General features: G+C 40.4%; 2 protein-coding genes across 16 annotated transcripts; one reads left to right on the plus strand and one right to left on the minus strand.

The window, feature by feature from the left end:
• Nucleotides 1–776: 776 nt before the first annotated feature.
• LOC119551931 lies at nt 777–2,878 on the plus strand. 2 transcript variants are annotated; one of them, XM_037861582.1, is made up of 4 exons: nt 777–925; nt 986–1,402; nt 1,639–2,055; nt 2,116–2,878. In XM_037861582.1, the coding sequence occupies exons 1-4, from the start codon at nt 850–852 to the stop codon at nt 2,775–2,777; spliced, it is 1,572 nt and encodes a 523-aa protein (XP_037717510.1). In that variant the 5' UTR covers nt 777–849; the 3' UTR covers nt 2,778–2,878. The 2 variants fall into 2 exon arrangements, with proteins under 2 accessions (XP_037717510.1, XP_037717511.1); XM_037861583.1 differs by having other exon boundaries at nt 803–929.
• Nucleotides 2,790–19,637, minus strand: LOC119551929 (protein NDRG3). Of its 14 annotated transcripts, none has more exons than XM_037861568.1 (8): nt 19,247–19,637; nt 12,985–13,323; nt 10,116–10,211; nt 9,233–9,426; nt 9,041–9,161; nt 8,208–8,772; nt 7,795–7,879; nt 2,790–4,016 (listed from the first exon to the last, which is right to left on the minus strand). In XM_037861568.1, the coding sequence occupies exons 2-8, from the start codon at nt 13,191–13,193 to the stop codon at nt 3,580–3,582; spliced, it is 1,707 nt and encodes a 568-aa protein (XP_037717496.1). In that variant the 5' UTR covers nt 13,194–13,323; nt 19,247–19,637; the 3' UTR covers nt 2,790–3,579. The 14 variants fall into 14 exon arrangements, with proteins under 14 accessions (XP_037717496.1, XP_037717495.1, XP_037717497.1 ...); XM_037861567.1 differs by having other exon boundaries at nt 12,985–13,387; XM_037861569.1 differs by having other exon boundaries at nt 10,116–10,199; nt 12,985–13,387; nt 19,247–19,636.
• Nucleotides 19,638–20,886: the final 1,249 nt, after the last annotated feature.

A 20,886-nucleotide genomic window follows, 5' to 3' on the forward strand; every position in this document is an offset into this window, starting at 1 on the left:
AAATTGTTTTTATTAAATCCAAATTTAATTTTATAAATAAATGATCCGATCAAAGGTGAGAAGTCATCTGTTGTTTTGATAATGAGATCACATAAAGGCCAGGGTCTAATTATAAAGAAATGTTTACATATGTATACAATGCATATGTATATAAGTACATGTTTATTAAAAGTCTTGCTTTTTATTTGAATTATTGCCACGCGCGGATCCATGGGGTACTTTAAAAGTCATCTATTTAAGATACCCCATACAAAAAGTAAATCGATTACCATGCGATATGAAACACCCTGTTTTCTGGTTATTTGATTTAATTTGCTTCTTGTGGAACTCCACTAACTCCCCATGGACTCTCGGCTTATGCCTAGTCACTTTTATTCCGGCAAAAATTAAAATTTTGGACAGCCTTAATAAAAGCGAATGGACTTTGTCCATTATGGGGATGTTAGACCTGTACATTTTTCTTATGGACAGGTCCGACAGGGCAATAATTTGATCCTAGGTGTAGTGTCATTCACCCACACTTATTAAACTGACACTCAAAGGTGTTTTTTTGTGTGTAACTTTCCCTTCCAGAGTACGAGTAGCAATTCCGGCTGCCCGAAACATGAAATTATTTATATTTTTTTAGAGTTTTTTTATTATTTAGTTCGTTTTTGTAGTAGCAATTCCGGCTGCCCGAAACATGAAATGTTGTATATTTTTTTAGAGTTTATTATTTAGTTCGTTTTCGTGTCCCGGCCTGAAAATGTCTAGTTGCGCATCTCTATGAGGTGCACATCGATAGTTTATACAAATTGAGAAGTGAGTGGCTCGGCACGCAAGGGTGTACGTATATTTAAATATTATAAAATGAGCCAGTTCTCCACTTTCAATGGCAACGACGAAGATGAAAACGAAGCTGAGCAGAAATATGCACACCTTATGAGTGGGTAATGTTGCCGCCAAAACCTTGATTGCAACTAAATCTCTAATTTGTCCCCACCAGATCTGGGAAATGCAAACCACTCCGCTGTGGAAAACAGTTCAGGAAGAGCCGGTCGTTGCAATTGGACGGACGAGGAGGTGGATATCTTTCTGGGAATCATACACCAACTGAAACTGCAATCTCCACTGCGAAGGCCCCGCAACGATAAGGTGTTTAAGGTGATTTCACGGGAAATGGCCAAACGAAGCTGTCCCAAGAGCCCAAAGGAACTAAGGATCAAGTACCATCAGATGAGACGGCAGTACGTGAGGGCCAGGAACGGCGGGGAGCCCTACGAGCACTTCCAGGCGGTTCACGAGTTGATGCAAGGAAACGGAGGCTCCGATCTGGAGGAACAGGAACTGGACAGCGACAGCGACTGCGATGGTGAGGCCGACGAGGACCAGTCCGGCATGATCTCGGAAAGCGAAGGAGATGGTAGGTGCAATCATAAATCTTAACTTGTTGATAAACTACAATGTATTCGAAGCCCGTGCTCAAATCAAATCCTTGTCTCTGAGCTCTCCAGAGATTTCCAACCAAAAGTTACATTTTGGTATCTCTAAAACCTAACTTTGAGTTTGGCATTAAGAACCATCTGTAGGTTTACTTTTGGTTACTACTTACTAAAGCTCCTTAACCCTCATCTCACAGAACTCTCCACTCTTTCGCAGCTGCCTTTGATGCCTCCAGTTCGTCGATAAACATCGTTCCCCGCTGCAAGTGGGCCGAGGGCGAGGTGGACATCCTCCTAGACCTGATACACTCCCTGGGGCTGCGAACGGCTTTGCTGCGGAAGCGCAATGCCAAGGTCTTTAAGCTGCTGGCCAAGGAGATGGCAAAGCGCAATTGCCACAAGGGTGCGGACAAGCTGCGCATCAAGTTCCAGCTTCTACGACGGATGTACAACAAGGTCAAGAACGGCACTGGGGATACGTTCGAGCACTTTGAGGCTATGCGACAGGTCCTGGATCCAACCGAAGAGGAAGCGGCCGCAGAGGCCGAAGCGGAGGCCAATCTCAGCAGCGCCAGCGACAGTGAGTTTAACGACAGTGACGAGGAGGAGGGGGATGCCTCACAAAAGGGCGGAGGTAGTAGTTACCCAATTTGATTCACTATTTAATCTTGAACTAAACCCTTTGTTCCCTCAGCTCATTTTTGGACAGACGAAGAGGTGGATTCATTTCTATTGACCATCAGGGACAACAGTTTGATTCGCGCCTTGGATGGCTCTAGGAAACGCAACTTTCAGACCCTGGCGCACATTTCCAATATCCTGGCCAAGCAGGCCATCAAACGCACTCCCCATCAGCTACGCAACAAGCTGCGATTGCTCTTCAAGCGGCATCGCGAGGCCAAGGAGCACGGCTTGGATAATGTGCGCATTTTGCCCCGCCACTTTGAACTCCTCGAGGAACTAATTCAGGCACCGCTGGAAAACAAAAAGAGCATCATCCCAAGACCCAGCCGCCACACCAAACCTGCCTTTTCCAAGCCACCAAGCAAATCAAATGTTCCGCTTGAGAGTGACAGCGAAAACTCCAGCTCCACCTGTGATCTTCTAAGAGCCGCTGCCGACAGCGAAGACTACGAGGATGCCATGGAGATGGAGGAACCAACGCCGATTGAGGCCCTTTCAGCCATCATAGATGGCCAGAAGCAACTGCTGTCCCAAATCAAGTCCGCCAACGAGACTTTCCTGCGGCAGCAACGAGAACAGCAGCAGCAGTTCCTGGTCCAAGTAACCGATGTCATGCGCCGGGACCGGGAGGAGACTCTACGCTGTATCAGGGAAATGCTGCCACCGAAATAATTAAAACTCCACTCAAGCTTCTAAAACTTTTATTGAATTGAATTCGAAGTTATTGCAAAAAGTTTTCATTATTTATATATATTATATGTATGTATTCTATATTCATATCGTGTATGGTGTTCTTGTGACCGTGTCTTGTGTCTAGGGTTTTTTTCTCATTCACTGTGAACAGAATTTTGGTTGGAGTTACTCGCAATTCGCAATTTTCTACGATTTATCTAGGTTTTTGTATAAGTATATTCGTAATTTTGAGAGATTTATTTGTTATTTGATATGCTACATGTTTAGAGTTTTCGTTATTCTTGGGATTAAGTTAACAGTTGGATTTATATTGTTTGTTTTACAACAACTAAGCAAGCTCGTCATAAAATATGTGTTGCACTCCAAAAAAAAAAAGAAAGTAGAGATAACTAAAATGCTTCTGCTGATCTGATCCGATCTGGCTTGATATATTATATATTATGTGTATGTTCGTTACGTTACGCTCAGGCACAAAGTGTAAATTACAAATATCTCTCCGCGTCTCGAAAACCATAGGGAAACACAATCAATCAACGGATTTTCATTTTGGTGGTTAATTATTGCATTCATTACCTAGCGGTGTGTGAGTTGCTTGTATCAATATCGTTATTATTCTTTTTGAGTTTCTGTGGCTTTGTGTCTCTTGGAGCACGGCTGAAAGCTTGGCTTGACTTGGCTGCTGCTGCTGCTGCTGCTTTTTTATTTCTCAGTGTGTGGTAACAACATTAACAAGGTGTCTTTTGGAGATTATGTGGCTGTGGCGTGGCTCAGCAGTAACAATCTAAGAGCTGACCGGCTCGGGCAGTGGGTTCTCGGTGATGCGTATCTTGTTGCTTTGGGTGCCGTAGTACAGCGTGCCCGATGTGTCCGTGGTCACGTAGGCACGGTTGCCATTTCCGGTTACGGCGCCGCTGCCGCTGCCACTTCCGTTTCCGTTCTCCAGATCCAGGTCCTCATCGTCGCCGCTGCGGTTATCCGCGTTGTTATTGTCCGCCTGGCCAGCGCCTGTGCTGGTGTTGCAATTGATGGCCGTCTCCCGGAGCCGATTGCCCACCCGGAGGCTCAGCTGCCGCTGGCGATCCCGCTCCCTTTCCCGCTCGCGATCACGCTCCTCCATCGCCTGCTGCTGCTGCTCCCGGAAGTTGGCAAAGAAGATTGAGGAGTAGGTGGAGTACTTAGTTCCACAAGGCGAACTCGCTGGCGTGGACAGCGGCGTTGCTGTGGCAGTTTGTTAAGTGGTTGTTGTTTTGGGGGGAAGGTAGTAGTAGTTTGGCTTTTGTTATTTACGTTATGTTACTTGAGAACATTGTAAGTTGTTGGTTCTTGTTCTTGATGGGTGTTTTTCTTTATACACTTTCTAAAAGGCTTGCCTGCTGTTTTTGAGATGTGTGTCTGTGTGTGGTGTCTGTTTGATTGCATAGCTGCGGTCTAAATAAATGTAGCAAGGATTTTAAAATCTCAGTAAAAAAAAAAAAATGTTAAGACCCTATCTATCTAATAATTTGTCGTTATTTTAAATTTAATAAATATTAAAATGGAAGGCAATGGGCCTTGAGTTAAAGCGGACTTACATAGCTACTTAAATCTCAACTGAATTTTATTCTTTCTCTGTTTTTTCATCTCAGCTGTTGGACAAGATTTCCTAACCTGAATACAAAATATTTGGTCCGTTTAGCAAAAAAGTTTCGTACCAAAAGGATACACTGTTACTTAAATATTTGTTTGAATAACCCCCTTTCTATATTTTGAACACTTTAGAACCTACTTAATCTCCTGATATCATAATATTGTTTGTATAACTCAGCAGTACTACTTAACTATCACTATTTAAACCGCAACTGCAAGTTTTTCTGTGGGTGTGTGGTGCATTTTGCATGATTCGAGATGAAAGCGGCGACAATCTGCTGCTGCTGTTGTCTCTATTATTATTTAAATTATTATTGTTGTTTGCTGTTGTTCTAGTTGATGGACGATATGGAGGGGAAGGGAGGAAGCTGGGCTGAGATTTCGCGATGATCGATGATATCGGTGATCGGTTCGATGGCTGCATGGCATGCGGATGTTGATGTGGCGCCACCTGTTGCTGGGATTGGATGTTGCTGCTGGGACGACGATGTTGCTGCTGTGAGAGAGAGACGACGCGACTCCCTCTGGCCAAAGACCCGAGATACTAGATAGTATCCATCCAGTGGGATGCAGTACATCTGGCCTCACCGTTACAGTTCGAAATTTACGTTGTTCGTTTATTTTGGAATTCTCAAATATACAACAAAAGCTTACACTTTCAATTTTCGTTTCGTTTTTATCGTTTTTCTCGACTTGCGTTATGGTTAGTGTATGTAATTTGTATATAATAGCGTTGTCATGTATGTATATTTGTATAGTGTGTATAAACTTATTGCTTCCGTACATTTAAGCTGTGTTTTGGGTGGTGAAAGCAGCCCGTCTTTTAAGGCATGTGGAGAAAAGGGTGACACAACGAAAGGTAAAATTATGTAGAGTACATAATGCAAGCAATGCATTTATTTATGTAGACAACAAACGAAATGGAAACTAAATCTTTAGCTGCTTTCCACTCATTAGCTTACTAACTAAAAATCGTATTAATTACAAAAACTGATTAAACATAAACAAAAGAGCAACAAAAAAAATTTCAAAGGAAATCACAGAAGAGGAGAAACCGAAGCGTGATTATTTTGCCCTTAAAAGCAAAGCTGTGAACCATTTTTTTCGAGTAAATATTGTATTCATTCATTTTTGTTATGGGTATCGTGGGTGATTATCCAATTGCTCCTCTCACTCTGCCCCCCTAAATTTAGGGGGCTGTGCCGCCGCTACTGCTGCTTTTAGCGCTGCCGCTGCCGCTGCTGTTGCTGTTGCTCTCTCCATTCGCTCTTCATGCCGCTCTGCCGCCGCCCTTCACTGCACAGTGAGCTCAATTTGCGTGGAACTGCTCCGACTGACCGTTGAGATTTTGCGCGCCAGCTTTTGCAATGTGCCAACAGCTTTTGGGGGTTTTTCAAAATTGTTCAATTGTTTGTGGTTGTTGTGGTAATAGTTTTCGTTTTCGTTGTTGTTGTTGTTGATGTTGTATATTTTGTTTTGAATTTGCGTGTAAATAAATAAAACAAATGAAAGGTCAAATAAATTAAAGAGTTATTCTAAACAAAAGGCGTGTGCAAGAGTGTTTTGAAAGGAGGAGAAAATCAAAGAGCGCTGTTGGAAAAGCGAAAGCGCATCATAGCCCAGAACCGAGGTCGCACTGTACTCGAGAAGCAAATCTACGTGTAAGCAGGCGAGTGTTAGTCATTGCACTACTCAGCTCTTTGAATCCTAAGGTGTTCGGGGTCGTTGGAAATTATCAACAAAGTATCTTGAGAATATTTAAATAATAAATCATTTTATGACTCAGAATAAGAATGGAAAGTAGTTGGTATATATTATTATCTACCCATAAAACACCTTAAAATATCAAATTCCATCCACTAGCTGTGTGTGTGTGTTTCTGTGTAGTTTTAAGCTCTACTTTGCCTATATATCTGTATATACGAATGTTAAGTTTGAATTATTGTATTATTTAATTAGCTAAATGCATTCCAACTAGATTTCGGGTTGTTTTTTTGCAATTTTTGTTGGGTATTTTACTGCTTGCGTGCTTCGGGTGGCAGATCTTCCTACTGAGGTTTCTCGGACACTACGATCACAGGTGCGTTATTGTTCAGGTACAAATATACATACCATATATACGATTATTATATTTAGTTTGTTGTTGAAATTATAGAGAACGCGCAGTTGCATTAGTAATTTGTTATTTGTTGATTTCGGTTTTTTTTTTTGTTTTGAGGGGGATTAGAAAACCAATTTCGAAACGAAAAGAAAATCAGAATTAGAATAGAATTGAACAGAACGGAGGAAGTCGTAGGTGAATGCAGCAGAGAGCAAGTCGATGGATTGGATTGCATTGGCCATGAAACCGAATGGAGGTCGCGTGTGCAAGATTATGGATTTATGGGGTGCGGGTTTTGACATGTTCGATCGATTGAAGTTGCAATTTCGTGTGGAAGATTTTGTTTGTATATTTTTTTTCATTTGGATTTGTGTTGCGTGTTGTTCGGTTGTTTTTCGTATCATTTTTTTTGGCATTTTTTTTTTATATTTTTTGTTTTGTATGTTGGTTTAGCAAAAACAAGCAGTTTTGGAGAAAGGAAAAAGAAATGAAAAACAAAGTAATGAACATCTTGAAATATCTTTTCTTGTTTGGTTGCTGTCGAGGATGCAAAATTGTCTGTATTTTATCGGGTCCTAACTATAGGGGTATAATTTGGGTTGGAAGTGGATAAATATGTGTATAAAAAGTAAACGCTTGATTTTCAACAACTTTTCGATTTTTATTTTGAAATACTTTGCTTAGGTACAAATACTTTGGTTTATTATCAACATAATTATGAACGATCAATGTCAATTTTTGTTTGTTTTTTGTATAGTTAACCAATTTATAAATATAAAATTTTGCACAATAGGTTTTTGGTTTCGTTTCATTGCATCTCAAAAAGCTTTTGATTCTCAAATTCTCTGGTTTTAGCCTAAGATCATGTTAGGTCAGGATCGTTTGTTCTTTGTTGTGTGCGTGTGTCTCTAAAGAGAAAATTAGGGAGTGGACTAGGGAGCATATCTTGAGGGAAAACTGAACTGAACTGAATCTATCAAGGGAATATCTTGCTCCGAACGGAAGGGACTTCTAGATTAAGCTGCTCAACTGCACATAGTCCCAGTCTTCGGGTCTGAAGTACTTGGCTAAGACAAGTAGGGGGTTAAGTAGTAGTAGTTGCGGGTTAATAGAGGGTTTAGATAGAGTGGGTACAATAGATTGTTGAGATTGTAGCAGAGATTGCTGAGGTTGTTCAGTTGTTGTAGCATTTGATGTTGCTGTTGTTTTGGTTGTTCTTGTTGTTGTGGTGGTTGTAGGTGGTGGTGTGTGCGGTGTTCTAACACTTACCGTAGCCCTCGCCCTGCAAGAAGAGCCGGAAGGCCTCGGCCAATTTGGCCGGCTGCTCCTCCAGCACCAAAGCGCAATCGGAAATCTGTCAGGCAGAAGATACACATTAAAATCAATAGGAAATCAATAAGAGTACAAACACTTGCGATCAGAAGAATCGGAATAGAGTTTACACGTTTTAAATATATATCCTTAATGGTTGGCAAATATAAGACCTCATTGCTTGAATCTTTCTTGGATTTCCGATCAATAATAAAGATTAATCAATAAATTTACCGAACAAATATTCTTCTCCTTTACGTTAATATTAATACTCTGTATTATTAAAACTAATTTTCTGTATAAGCTTTAAGGACCGTAACATTTCTTTTCCATTCTATTGACCGCTCATGCGAGTTAAAATCTCTAAGAACCTTCATCCAGGATGAGTTTGTGGGGTCCAGGCGGCCGTTGAAGGTCACCGTATCGTCTACGTGTGGCGATAGCGAGCCCGTGATATTGATCACCGGCATCTTCAGCGTGGTGGCCGCCGTCTCGGTGCCCGGAGTTCCTGGCGGAGTGCGCGCCAGATGCAGGTCGTTGCGATGGATGTACGCGTTGATCAGCATGGCCAGATTGGTCGGGTTAACGCCTCGCTCAAAGTGCTGCTTATACATCTGCACCAGGTCGTGATTGCGCTCCTCCGGATTGCGTCCGAAATGGTGCCACATCAGGTAATCGATAACGCCCTGTGTCATGCCCTTGGTGCGCAAGAAACGGGCATTGAAGCTCTGGTAGCCCCACTCGATCCAGCCCGACTGCGTGGAGACGCAGTTGATCAGGCACAGAGCACCCACCTTGTCCGGATGGGCGTGGGCGAAACGGGCCAGAATATTTGCTCCGGCACCAACGCCGAATCCAATCACCGACTTCAGGCCAAAGTGGGAGAGCACGAACAGCAGCTGTGCGGCCAGATCATCCATGGTCGGATACACGTAGCTACGGGTGGAGAAAAGATATTGGTAGAGATGGGTAAATTAAATAATTGAAAAAAAAAGTTTTATTTTGTGAGTGTTAAAAAGTGTTAATGCAAAATATAAAAAATATAAAGAGATTTTTATATTTAATATTTGAATATGAACATGTGATAGTTTTAATATAATAAGTTCCATTTTTTTATTAGGAAAATTCTGTTATTAATATTTTCTAAAAATTTGATTTGATGATATTGTAATTGGCGATATGATTTTATAAAATACATTCTTACTCCTCTGGCAAAGTGGGGGCACCCTCCTCCTGGCCAGGAGCCGTCACATGGTAAACACAGAAGTTCTCCAGCAAACCTCGCATCACTGGAAAGTTGAAGAATCCAGCAAAGCTGGTGGCGTCTAAAAGGATTTCAGAAATGAATAAGTATATTTTGTTTGTAGGGGTATTTGGTAGGTGCTAAGCTACTCACAGTTGAGTCCCAAATCGTGGTAGGTGACGATGGCCGGCTTGGCCGTATCGCCCTGTATGGCCACATGGACATCGCCCTTGTCCGTGGGCACGCGTCGCTGTTCGCAGGCCTCCAGGATGGAGCCGCGGGCATTGGGGAATTGCAGCTGCACGGAGCGCAGTTCGATGTCATCCATGGGATCAACGGGCATTGTGCTGTTCGGATTGACAACAAGACATTAATTAGTAACTAATGAAGCGTACAGCCCTGGCTTAGTGGGATTTTTGGGCAGCGGCAGCAGAAGTGGCAGTAGCAGCAAGGTTGGCTGTTCATAGACTGGCATCCTGTGAGTTTTTGTGGCTTTGTGTCGGGAGGATATGCATCCTGGTTTCGGATATCGTCTACAGGCTAAAGGGCTACTGATCGGTGGGGATATACATATTTCAGGCATGAGTTGATCTCGCTGCTCTCCTCTACTCTAGTTATGGTTCATATGTATGCAAAACTCAAACAAATCAAGACGAAAAGTATCGGTTAATCAACATTCGGAGAGATATAACAATTTGGGATGCTGTTACGGGGTTTAGTTGTCAAAAACTCAAGTCTAGGCAAGTACTTACAAACTAATGGTTGTCTCTTAACAATACTAGTACTCGTAAATCAAACACTATGTGAAAAGTTAATGAACAAAGATAACACAAGGTAAATTAAAACGAAAAACTCTAAACTTGTGTGTTGTGAGAGTGTTTTGGGTGTTTGGTTTTTTTATTTTTCCAACTGGGTTGCGTTTTGTGTTATCGTGTATTGCATATATCTTACATATTCGGAGGGGTCGGGGGTTTGGGGCCTAATTACACAATACCCTGGGAGTTTTCTCTATAGTTCCCTACTTCTTTTTACTTACCCCAGCAGGTGTGCCTCCTCGGCAGTGTGTGTTGGAGCTGACGGCATCTTGGTGGTCAGTGTCTTACCGGATTTGTCGCGGTCTCTGAAAGAGATTCTATGAGCATGCAAGCAAAGAATAACCAAAGGAACACAAAAATCGAGGCAAGTTTCTGGCAGACTCTGTTCCGAATCGGCTAAAAACTTTCACCGTATATGTTTTTATTTTGAATTGGAGATCTTAAGAGTATATTCACAGGTCGGGCGGGTTGTTTTTAAGAGACAGGCGACAGCGATACAGAGACACAGAGAAAAGGAGAAAGAGCAAGGTGGCATATTTTTTTTGGCTTGATGAATAAAGCGGAAGCGGGGGAATTCTCGTCAAGGTCTCGGGGTCCTTACGTAAAACGTAAGCGAATGAGTCACGCAATGTCATTCGGGGTAAATGTCGATGGATGTAAGCGATGTATGAAAATGACAAGCGACAAACAAGTGGCGCCAGGAAAATGCGACCAGCTGGCAATACTAATTTGACTTTCTTTTCCCTTTCACCTCCTCTAAAGCAACCATCACCGTAAAACAGGAAAAGCGTGGAAACAGGGCGGAAAACTTTTGTTTACCTTCTCGCTCTTCTTGGGATAACAAAAAACTTTTACTGCCGGGACCGAACTCAATTAGTATATGCTGTAGGTGTGGGAGAAACTCGGGTGAGGGATGAGAGTTCATTATCCTCGAATACATATATATGTAGGGTCATGGCTGTTTTCATTATCACCTTTAATTGGTTACGTGATTGAGCCTGTAAGTATCCCAAAGAAAGTAATTGCATAAGCAGAGCTTATGGCAGAGGAAAATGGATGGGCTAAGGAAAAACTATTATACATGTCATGAATTTACAATAGGAAACTAATGGTTGGGAGTGATTACCTCATGAAACTTGTATATTTTCAAGGCCGATTGTGTCTGATTCTGGTACCAAAGACATCAACGTGGTTTTTAATTCAATTTATTATCTTAGAAAACCCCAATTATGAACTTTTTACAACGGTTCACCTTGTTTCTATGGAAATTATGGACTGCCCAATAATTGAAGTACTATTTTAGCAGACTAATTACAGACCCCAACCTTTAATTCCCTTATAAATCCATTATTAATCTAAGCAATCAATTTCTGGAATAGCACGCAGACCCCCGTGAGAGAATAATAATTGAAATGGAGGAACACAGGGGGATTATTCCTGGTAATCTGCTGTTTGCATAAGCTATCATTGCTTTCTTTTGAATCTCAAGCAACAATAAAGCGCCCAGCTAAAACCGGTACGGCGACCAACCGGTTAGAACTGCTCGGTATCGGTTAACTTCAGGACAGGCGCTAAGTGCAATGCACTGTTTTCAAAGAATGGAAACAGAGAGTGCGAGATCTGGAGTCAGAGAATATATGTACATATTTATAATTTGTACGGTGAATATTAATTGGACTAAATCACTGGACGAGTACCACTTACATACGATGTCAGTGGCTGCGGAAATATTAATTAAAGCCACTTGAGATCGCCAGCAATCGTAAATAATCGCGAATTCTACGACTGGTATGAATAATATAATTTCAAGAGTGACCGCAAATAGAACGAATGTGGGTCGCGACCGGCAACCAACTAAACGACTCGAGAGCCCAGAGTTCAGTTTATTTTCTGAGCTCTGTTTGCTGTGCTCTCGGGATTGTTGTATTGACAAAACTGCTAGAACTGCAAACTGCAGTTTGACCTTGAGCCATGGCTAACCAGAAACGAAGTTACATTTCCGACAATCGTCACTTGGGTTCTGATCTATTTTGAAATGCTCTACTTTCGGGGTTTTACTTATGGAATATATAAATTATATCCCCTGTTTTGATATTTTTGATCTAAACAAGATCTAATTAAAGAGATTCTTGTAAGCAGTAAGCTGTGTATATCTTTCAGTTGATGCTGATGATGATGTAATGCGAAATGTGAGCAATGCGAAAGGCTTTAAATATACATCACATATATACAATTAGTTCATCCTTCTGGTGGCCAAGTCAAATCAAATGCAAAGTGCCTTAAAAATTCAAGAAAATGTAACTAAAACAACAGAAGTTCACAACAATGGCAACAACCACAAACAATCAAAAGCAAGAAAAGCAAAAAACAAACATTTTCGGTAGACATGCAATCGCAATTAAGCTTCAGGGGTTATAGGAAGCTAGGTGGCTAAGTCAAAAGGGAGCTTTCATGTTCGGTGTTTAAGTGAGCTACACAGAGAATTTATGCATACATATCTAGGAAATTGCTAGCCTAATAAATAATCTTTAGAAAAATATTCTGACTAATAATTTTTGATTAAATCTAAGGAAATTCGAATCGGTAGGGCTTTCTAACTTTGTTACTTTCAGAACACTTCATTTAACTCAACATCTAGGTATATTGACGGCTTGAAATTTAATGGACATTTTTAAATGGTACTAAAAGGAAAGGAAATGAACTTATAAGGTTTAATAGGTAATAGTTTGAGGTTTTATGAAATTTTGATTAATTTATGTGTTTATTGTTTCGATCATACATTTTACACACATTTTGGAAGTTCAAAAGTCTGGCTTTATAATGCTAGATACATTTAAGTATTGAGCCCTGTTAAAGTTCCTGCTTTTTGTTCTCTGTGTAGATATAGTGTGGGTCAGTTGGGTGGTGTGTTTCAGTGGTTGAGTGCGACAGTAGGTGGGTGTTTTGTGGACGTGCTAAAATGGGGACATGGATCCGGGACGGATTGGTGATTAAGAGTGATTGGCGGAGAGCTCACCGTCACGTCGCCCGAAGGAAGGAGCTGGGCGGCTGGGTGGCTGGATGGCTGTGTGTCCGTCTGGATGGACTTACCTGGAGCTGCCGACGATGACCGGCAGGCGCTCCGAGCGGAGCAGCTCCTCGCTGTCGGTGGGCGAGGACTTGATGGCCTGGCCAATAGCCCGCTTCACGCTCTCGAAGACGGAGGGCGGGGCCGTGGGCTCTGTGGTCGACTGATAGATGGCACCGCCATTGCCATTGACGGCCGGCAGCGATACATAGCCGCCCTCTGACTGTGGCATGCTTTCTTCCTAGCTCTCTTTTCTTATTTATCGGCTATTATTGAGTTATTCGACTTTGCTTGAATTTCGAATTTGGGTACTTAGCCTGCCTTTACTTTGGTTTCTCTGATAGTATAAACTGAATCTTCCACTGTGCATGCAAGTGTCGGTGTGTGGGTGCGTGTTTTTTTTTGTTGGTTTTTGTATTAACAATGCTTTTGATTCATCAGCGTCGAGGTGTTTAATGTTATAGCCGGCAGACAGACAGACAAATACAAAGGGCATTTCGTTGATATTCACATATTTATATTTATTTGTTTGGGCAGCAGCAGCGCAGCAGTGGCATCAGAACGTCACAAAACATAAATCATATAAAAATAAGAAGAAGTGTACACAAAATTATAATAACAAAAGCATAAGTAATGACAATGGGATTGAGTCACACGTAAACCAGATTTGCGGAGGGTCCACAGCATCAAATGATTGACATGGTTAAAAACCATCAAGCCACTACAGTGAGGTCTTGGTATGACGAAGCTAGCTACCACCAAAATGTAGTAAATAAAGCTTTAAGTCATACGATAAAGCCATCAATTTTGGTTGATAAACGTTTTATTGGTTAATAAACAGCGAGCTACAAGAATGAAGACAAAGCCACAACCAATTGATAGCAGCAAAATAAATTAAACTGGGAAACAAGGAGTCCAAAACAGTTAATTGTTGTTTAATTAATTATGCGGTTTTACTTAAAAACCATTGAAAGCACATATTTATGTTCGGTCAAAAAATGTATAGTTAATTAAGTAAAATTTGTCATTGAAATAAAAAATAATAAATAATAAATATTTTTTTTTATGTATGCAATTGCTTTAACCAAAATCCCTTTTTAATACTTTTTACTACCACATAAACCAGCATAATATAAATGAATAGGGTGCTGAAAAATAAATGGAAAACAGTAAGAACTCGCTCTTAAAAAATAGAAATATTAAGAAATAAACATTAAAATAATTGCATTATTTTAAAGAATCAAAACATTGATTGCATTTAGAATATTGAAGCTATAATCCTATAAAAGAGGTTATCTTTACACAAGAGCTTTGAAAAAGATCATCCTTGTTCATTATAAAAAGCACCTCTAATAACCATTCAATATGTTTTAGATATTTTTATTCAAACGGATCTTAATTTTTGAGCGAGTGAAAAGACTTTTACACAGAGTTACCAAAGGCAAGCTGCTATTAAGTCTAATTGGTTAATAAAAAATATAGTTTTAAATTATTGTGGAAATTATGTAACCATAAAGGGTTGGACCTTAAAGATCTTCCGAAACTGAAGACCTCAACCCCCATTTGTCACCATTATCCAAGTGTTACTGCATGGGGGAACACTGAGCTCGGGTGTCAATGTTCGTACTTGAAACAAAATATGCAGGCCAAGCCGCAAGATAACTGGGGTGGGGAAGTGGACTTGTGGCAAAGAGAGACTGCAGCAGCAACCCCTCAAAACATCCCCGTGCCCCCGCCAAACTAGCACATATGCATTACATTAACCCAGTTTGGGCCAAGGGTTGAGGCCTGCTCTCCACGTGCCCTGGCTTAAAGCCAAAGTAGAACAGAGGCATGAAAATTTCACACATCCCCGGGAGGCCCAGCTACGATTCTTTTTTCTGTCGTTTTAATTCTCATATAGTTTTTTTTTTGGAACTGATTAAGTACGTCATGCGGTTAAAATTTATCAACTAATAATCACCGGACAGCAACAAAGCAAATGCAAACGCTTCACCCACTCCAAAGCTATGACGCAGCCCCTGATAAAGATAAATATATACTATTTCGACTGGACAATGTGTAACTGTGTAAATCCAAACAACAAACAAAATAAAACTCGTTATGGCTACTATTTTTTGCGTCTTAGGTTTTAGAACCCAGTCAAGCTAAGCAATTTGAATTCATTTTCAAGCTGGGACCTCGGTGCGTATGATGAATTAGGCACCGGGGAAAACATACAGAAGAGAGAAAAAATATATATATTACATGGGACTTAAGGGCGGGGCAATGGTGGTTTTAGAGTTTTATTATTCAGAAGCCAACGACTTTAGTATTTTATTGCTCATTTGGCTGCAATGTTATCTGCATAATTTAGCCATTCAAAATGAAACTTTAGTCATAAAATCAAGATGTACAAATTAAGAAAGAATCTGCAGTCATGACATGATATAAGCACGATCCATTGCTGATGGTTTCCTGCTGTCTTATCTTGTTATCTGGAACTCAACCAAGGTTATTGACTCTGATTTCTTTAAAAACATAACCAGCTATCTTACATTATCTTCTTATATGAAGATAACTAAGTCAAATACCGTCAAATCCGATACAGTCAACCCCCTACTTTGTAATCACTTTACTTTGTTCAGGCATTATTTTCAATTTACAGTGAATATTGGTTTTAGCTGATTAAAGTTAAAATCAATAGTAAAGACAAGCTTTCTTGTTTACATTTTAACGTTAATAATTGTTTGATTAATAGTTTTTGCTTTAAGAAATAAATAAAATATTCATTATAGCAACATATCATCCATTTTATATGCCTACTGATTGTAATTTATTTCTTGAGTTCATATTTCAAAATATAGTGTATTTACAGTCAGATGGCACTGCATTTAAAGTTCCTATACTCATTGGTATTCGGAAATTCCGACCCCATCCTCCCACCCAGAAAAAAGCTGTTAGTTGAGCTCAACTTTGACCTTTTCTGGGCGATTTATGGGCGCTGATAAAGTTGCGCTTGCACTTTTCACCTCGGCCACACGAAATGATATAATGGAACTAGCGCCATATTCAGATATATATATTCTAGGTGGAATTACTAGAGAGTATTGGTGGCAAGCGATTTATCAGCGGCATCTGGGGCACTTCAATTCCAATAATTGCAGACCAGCGTGTGCCATTTATGGCGAATTATTCATAATTACGATTGCACGTGAAGAGGAGCTTGAGGTGAGAGGAATGAGGAGCCATGGAAATTAGCAATTGGCTAGAGGGAGACGGCGACAGAGAATGACGTGCCTAGGCTTTTCCCCACTTGTTTTTCCGGCCAGCGCCAAAGGAGCACACGGAATATCGACAATTTGGCAGGTAGCCATGGCAACCGTTGGCAGGTCAACGGGCAACAACAAACCGAGCTCGAGACAACACTCTGAACTCAATCTACTCGAAAGTGTTATTGGTTGAGAGTCAATGCTTCATTGGGCTTTCGGATTTTTCCCAGAGCCTAAATAATTCCGATTTTCTTAAGGATCAAACTGTTTTGGATTTTAAGATTGAGATAAACATTTATTTTATTATGTTGAGATCTTTGGTACATATGGAATTCCATTTTAAGGATTGCATTTTGTAGGATCTGAAAATACCTTTGAAAACCTGATCTTGATATGGTAATAAGGAAATACGTGAGCATAAGATCTTGTTGTAGATCCAAAACACTTGGTAGAACGTTCTATAAACATTATAATCGGAGTTTCCAAATTGCCTGGGAGGTCGCTTACAAAAGATTGAGGTAAAAATTAGTAGGTTTAAAATAAACAGACTAAAAAGAAATTTTACCCTCATTCAATTGAGGACTTAATAACATACTGAATTTCATATTGAACATATTGATTCTATGATCCAAAAACACATTTGGAAACCTGATGATGGTTAATAAGGGAAAATGATCATAGGACCTTGGTGTAGGTTCAAAAACTTGGTAAGAATGTTTTGAAATCTTTATAATCAGAGTTTCCTCATCCTTTGTAAGGTCGCTTACAACACGAGTTCCTTTCTCCCCCTAAAAATAGTTGTTCAACTTTTGTATTGACTGCAATTTGTCCGAGCCTTTCAAGGATATCGCCTCCGGTGGAGACAAATTTGCAAAACAGAAATTATTCAAATGTTCTTTAAGGGGAGGCGTTGGGGCATATACCTGATGGGGGCGTGGCAGGGGCAGAGGTTATGGGGGCGTCGGGGGGTGGGACAGCGACAGCGGCAGCAAATCACATAAAGGAAATGTCACGCTATGTCAGGCCGCAGGCCAACAAATACAAAAAATACAGCTGAATCGAACAAAATCACACGCTCGACGTCAGAACGTTGTTGCAGGATATGGTAGTGGAATATCTTTCGGGTGTGGGGGCGTGGCAAGGTGGTGGTGGGCCGTGCAGGTTGCCCTACTGTTACGTGTTTGCAATCGATTTGAAAGTTACATAAAAACAGAGCCACAGACCAAGGGCAAAAGCGGGGAAAACCGAGGTGGCAAGAGAGTTTTGGTAAACACCTGGAGTGGCCAACAACAATAACAACCACAACCTCAGCAGCAGCAGCAGCAGCAACAAGGCGCCAAAAGCAATTTGTGCGACCAACTTTTCACTGTGTTTGCCTTCTGGGTAAACTGACCTACGCATTAAATATGCAGGAAAGTTAAACATCAGATATATAGATACATATATTATATGGAAGGACCAGACGAAACGAAATACTGACGATGGCGCCGACAGGTTACAGTGGAGCCATCAAAGTAGATTCCCCGCCCATTCATTTCCACACCCAAAAGCCTCCGTCAAGAGCAATAAAATTTCACAAAACAGCAAATAACAAATGTCGGCTAGGACAGTAAACACTGCCAATGGGTAAACCAATTAGAGGCGCTGTCCAGGATAACAGTCAAGTTGGTCTTAATGAACAGCCCATTATTCCATTCCTTTAGTTTAGCTTAGAAAATTGGTCAATTAGGGGTAGCATTTCCCTTAAGCTTGTTTGCTGAAGGGAATTTAAGATATATTTGTATAGGTTGGAGCTATTCCTATTTTCGATATAATGATAAAAGTACAATTCCTCAACCTTACAAAAGAAAAAAACCTGAATTTTTTAAGATTTTATTTAAATTTAAAACATAAGATCTTTAAACTTCTTTCAAGGAAATGTTTAAAGTTTAAGTTCCATTAAGGGACAATGAGAAAAGGCTCAATTTGGAATGCATTCTTTTTTAATTAAAAAAAAAGTATTGGAATGCATTATTTTTTAATTTAAAAAAAAGTTTTGGAATACAATTACTTTCAAGGCTTCTATTGAACGAAGTTTTATACTTAGATAGGATTGTTAATGACATTAAGTTTTTCTTCCTTAGTTTGACCTAAGAAAATTACTGCTTTGGCTAAGAATGTATTTCGAATTTGGATTGCAGAGATCATGATGACTTTTTCTTGTAGGATTCGAGCCCAGGCCAACTCTTTTCCCCGACAGTAGTCAAAGGCTTCACTGTGGCAGCTGCTGACATGATTGCGGCGAAGTTTTCTTTTCTGGAGGTCGTTTAGAGTGGAAAAGCGCCAGCTCCGTGAGAGTGAGAATCGGAGGGCGGGAGTGGGAGTGGGAGGGAGATGGAGACAGAGAGAGAAGGAGGGCAGCAGGGCTGGCATTACGTCAGAGCCAGAAACCATTTGGGGCTTGTCAAAATTAGCAGTCGGGAAAAGCGTGGAAAGCCAAACCAACTAACCAACGAAACTTAAGCCAAAACACAACAGGAAAAACGAATAAAAACGAACATAATAAATGGATGAATTAGTAAAGATATGACGAGCAACAAGAACAGCAACAACAACATGCATACAACAACTAACTGTTAACTAAGTTAAAGAAGAGTGCGCAAAATATATAATAGTGCTAATTGGAAAACAGATACTGGGATGCAAATGAAAAGTATAGATGAGGCAGTGTGTTTTCTTTTCTTTTTAATGGGGGCGCAGAGAGAGGGAGAGAGAGGGTAAGACAGAAAGAGAGAGAGAGGGAGGGGAGAAATAGTAGAGAACTGCAACAAAACAAATGCTCCACTTGCATTGGCGAGAGAGGGAGAGAGAGGAAGATAGTTAGAACTTGATAAACTTATGAGATCCTCTCGCCCCCCTCCTCTTTCACACCTTCTCAATTGGCACTTGTTTTGTTGTCTGTTTTGCACATGTGTGTGTGTTAATTGTGCCCGCTGTGTGTAGGTGTGCGGTGGGAGTTTGTGTGAGTGTTTAGTGGTTGGATATGAAAACTCACCTGACGCTTTCCGTTCTTTTTCTTCTCTTCTTCTTCTGCGGGCCTCAAAAACGAGATAAAAACTACAACCGCTTTTCCCTCTCGCCTGTCTTTTCAGTTATCAAAAAAGATACCGTTCCTTCTAACTGCACTGTCTATGAAAAAATCAATATTCGGTCTGGGCCAACTTTTTTCTCAGCTTTTCTTTTACAACTTGTGTAATTTGTGTGCTCGTTCTGTTTCGTTCACTTAATTCTCTCGCTCTCGCGCGCACGCACACACACACACACGGCGCTGTTCGCGGTTGCCAGTAATTTCGGGGATCAGTATCTTGTATTTTCTCCAGCTGCTTTCGAGTCTTTAAATTCCGTTCTGTCCCGTTTCGATGCAGCGCAAATTTGTCGGCGGTGGTGGAGTGTCGACGGAAACATCGATTCCTCGATTTTTAAAAATTTTTGGAACATCGATATTCTGTATCGGACATCGATGCCATCGCCACATCCCTAACACTCTGTTACCGGCCGCTTTTCTTTGAACAGCACTGCCTATGTTAAGAAACCGTTCCTTAACTCTGGTTATAAGGCTCTATTAGAGCATCATTCTATATTATTTTCTTATTATTTGCTGTGTTAACTCAATGTCTCCGAATATATTGAGAAATCTCGAGTCTTTGTCTTTAAAAGGTAAATTTATATTAAAAGAGTTTAAACAACCCGTCCGAGGCCATTGGAATCCCAAATAAAATTATTGTTTACATTTAACATCTGTGGTCATTTGGGATTAAACAAGTTGCTACATGTTTTCTGTTGTTTGTCGGGTAGTGGTGATAGTGCACACGATATGTAATCGATAGCTATAAAATAGAATAAATTATTGATGGAAGAATCGAGTTTTAAAGATATTAAACATAAACTCGATATTCTTCCATCACTAGTTTCCCATGCCAAACCTATCAATAAGACAGAGTTCTTTCGATATATTCGCAACTGAACCCCAGTGAACTCGTCTACTTCCTTTTTTTTGAACTCCTCCACCATGATAATATCATCCTTCAACTCGACCCTCTCTCATAACATACAAAAGCGTTAGGGAAATATCAATTTTCTTATTTTCGGTATACGTCGTGTTGTGCACCTCAGTGGATCAGTTCGATTGCAGCTCGCAGATCGTCGATTTTGTTTTTAAAGGAGGAATAGATCACATAATATATAAAAGCATTAGTGAAAAATTGTCCTCTACCACGATAATATCATCCTTCACGGCCAACGGCCTTCTTTTTTATAGGAGGAAAATATTTGCTACTATATCTATAATTAACGATAAACGATCTACCCGCCCTATAAAGTTACGTCTTTCATACGCCACTTTGATTTGGAAAGACAGGATATGGATCCTGCTCGTAAGTCAAGTTGGTCCATCGCTAAGTTTTGTAAAATACATGGTTAAGATTTTATTTTCGTTGAATGTGTACGATTGTGCACGGAAGTGCAGTAAAAGTTTAATATAATGCTGAACTAGAAAAATGAAAATATTGCAAATAAAATAGTTGAGTTGCTGAGTAAAAATTAATGTAGAATAGTCAATGAATGAAATTGCTTTACAATTTAGGACAGTTACACATGTTCAAATTGAACAACTTAAAGATGTCCTAATCAACATTT

Source organism: Drosophila subpulchrella, chromosome 2R (genome assembly GCF_014743375.2).
Source record: "Drosophila subpulchrella strain 33 F10 #4 breed RU33 chromosome 2R, RU_Dsub_v1.1 Primary Assembly, whole genome shotgun sequence".
Classification (NCBI taxonomy): domain Eukaryota; kingdom Metazoa; phylum Arthropoda; class Insecta; order Diptera; family Drosophilidae; genus Drosophila; species Drosophila subpulchrella.

Bases quoted from the DNA above. Each gene is read 5' to 3' on its own strand.
- LOC119551931 (XM_037861582.1), top strand. From the start codon at position 850: ATGAGCCAGTTCTCCACTTTCAATGGCAACGACGAAGATGAAAACGAA. The intron at 1,403-1,638 runs GTAGGTGCAATC...ACTCTTTCGCAG, and splicing joins CTCGGAAAGCGAAGGAGATG to CTGCCTTTGATGCCTCCAGT. The intron at 2,056-2,115 runs GTAGTAGTTACC...TTGTTCCCTCAG, and splicing joins TGCCTCACAAAAGGGCGGAG to CTCATTTTTGGACAGACGAA.
- LOC119551929 (XM_037861568.1), bottom strand. From the start codon at position 13,193: ATGCCACAGTCAGAGGGCGGCTATGTATCGCTGCCGGCCGTCAATGGC. The intron at 7,880-8,207 runs GTTCTTAGAGAT...TCTGCCTGACAG, and splicing joins CAAACTCATCCTGGATGAAG to ATTTCCGATTGCGCTTTGGT. The intron at 4,017-7,794 runs GTAAGTGTTAGA...AAACTGCCACAG, and splicing joins CTTGCAGGGCGAGGGCTACG to CAACGCCGCTGTCCACGCCA.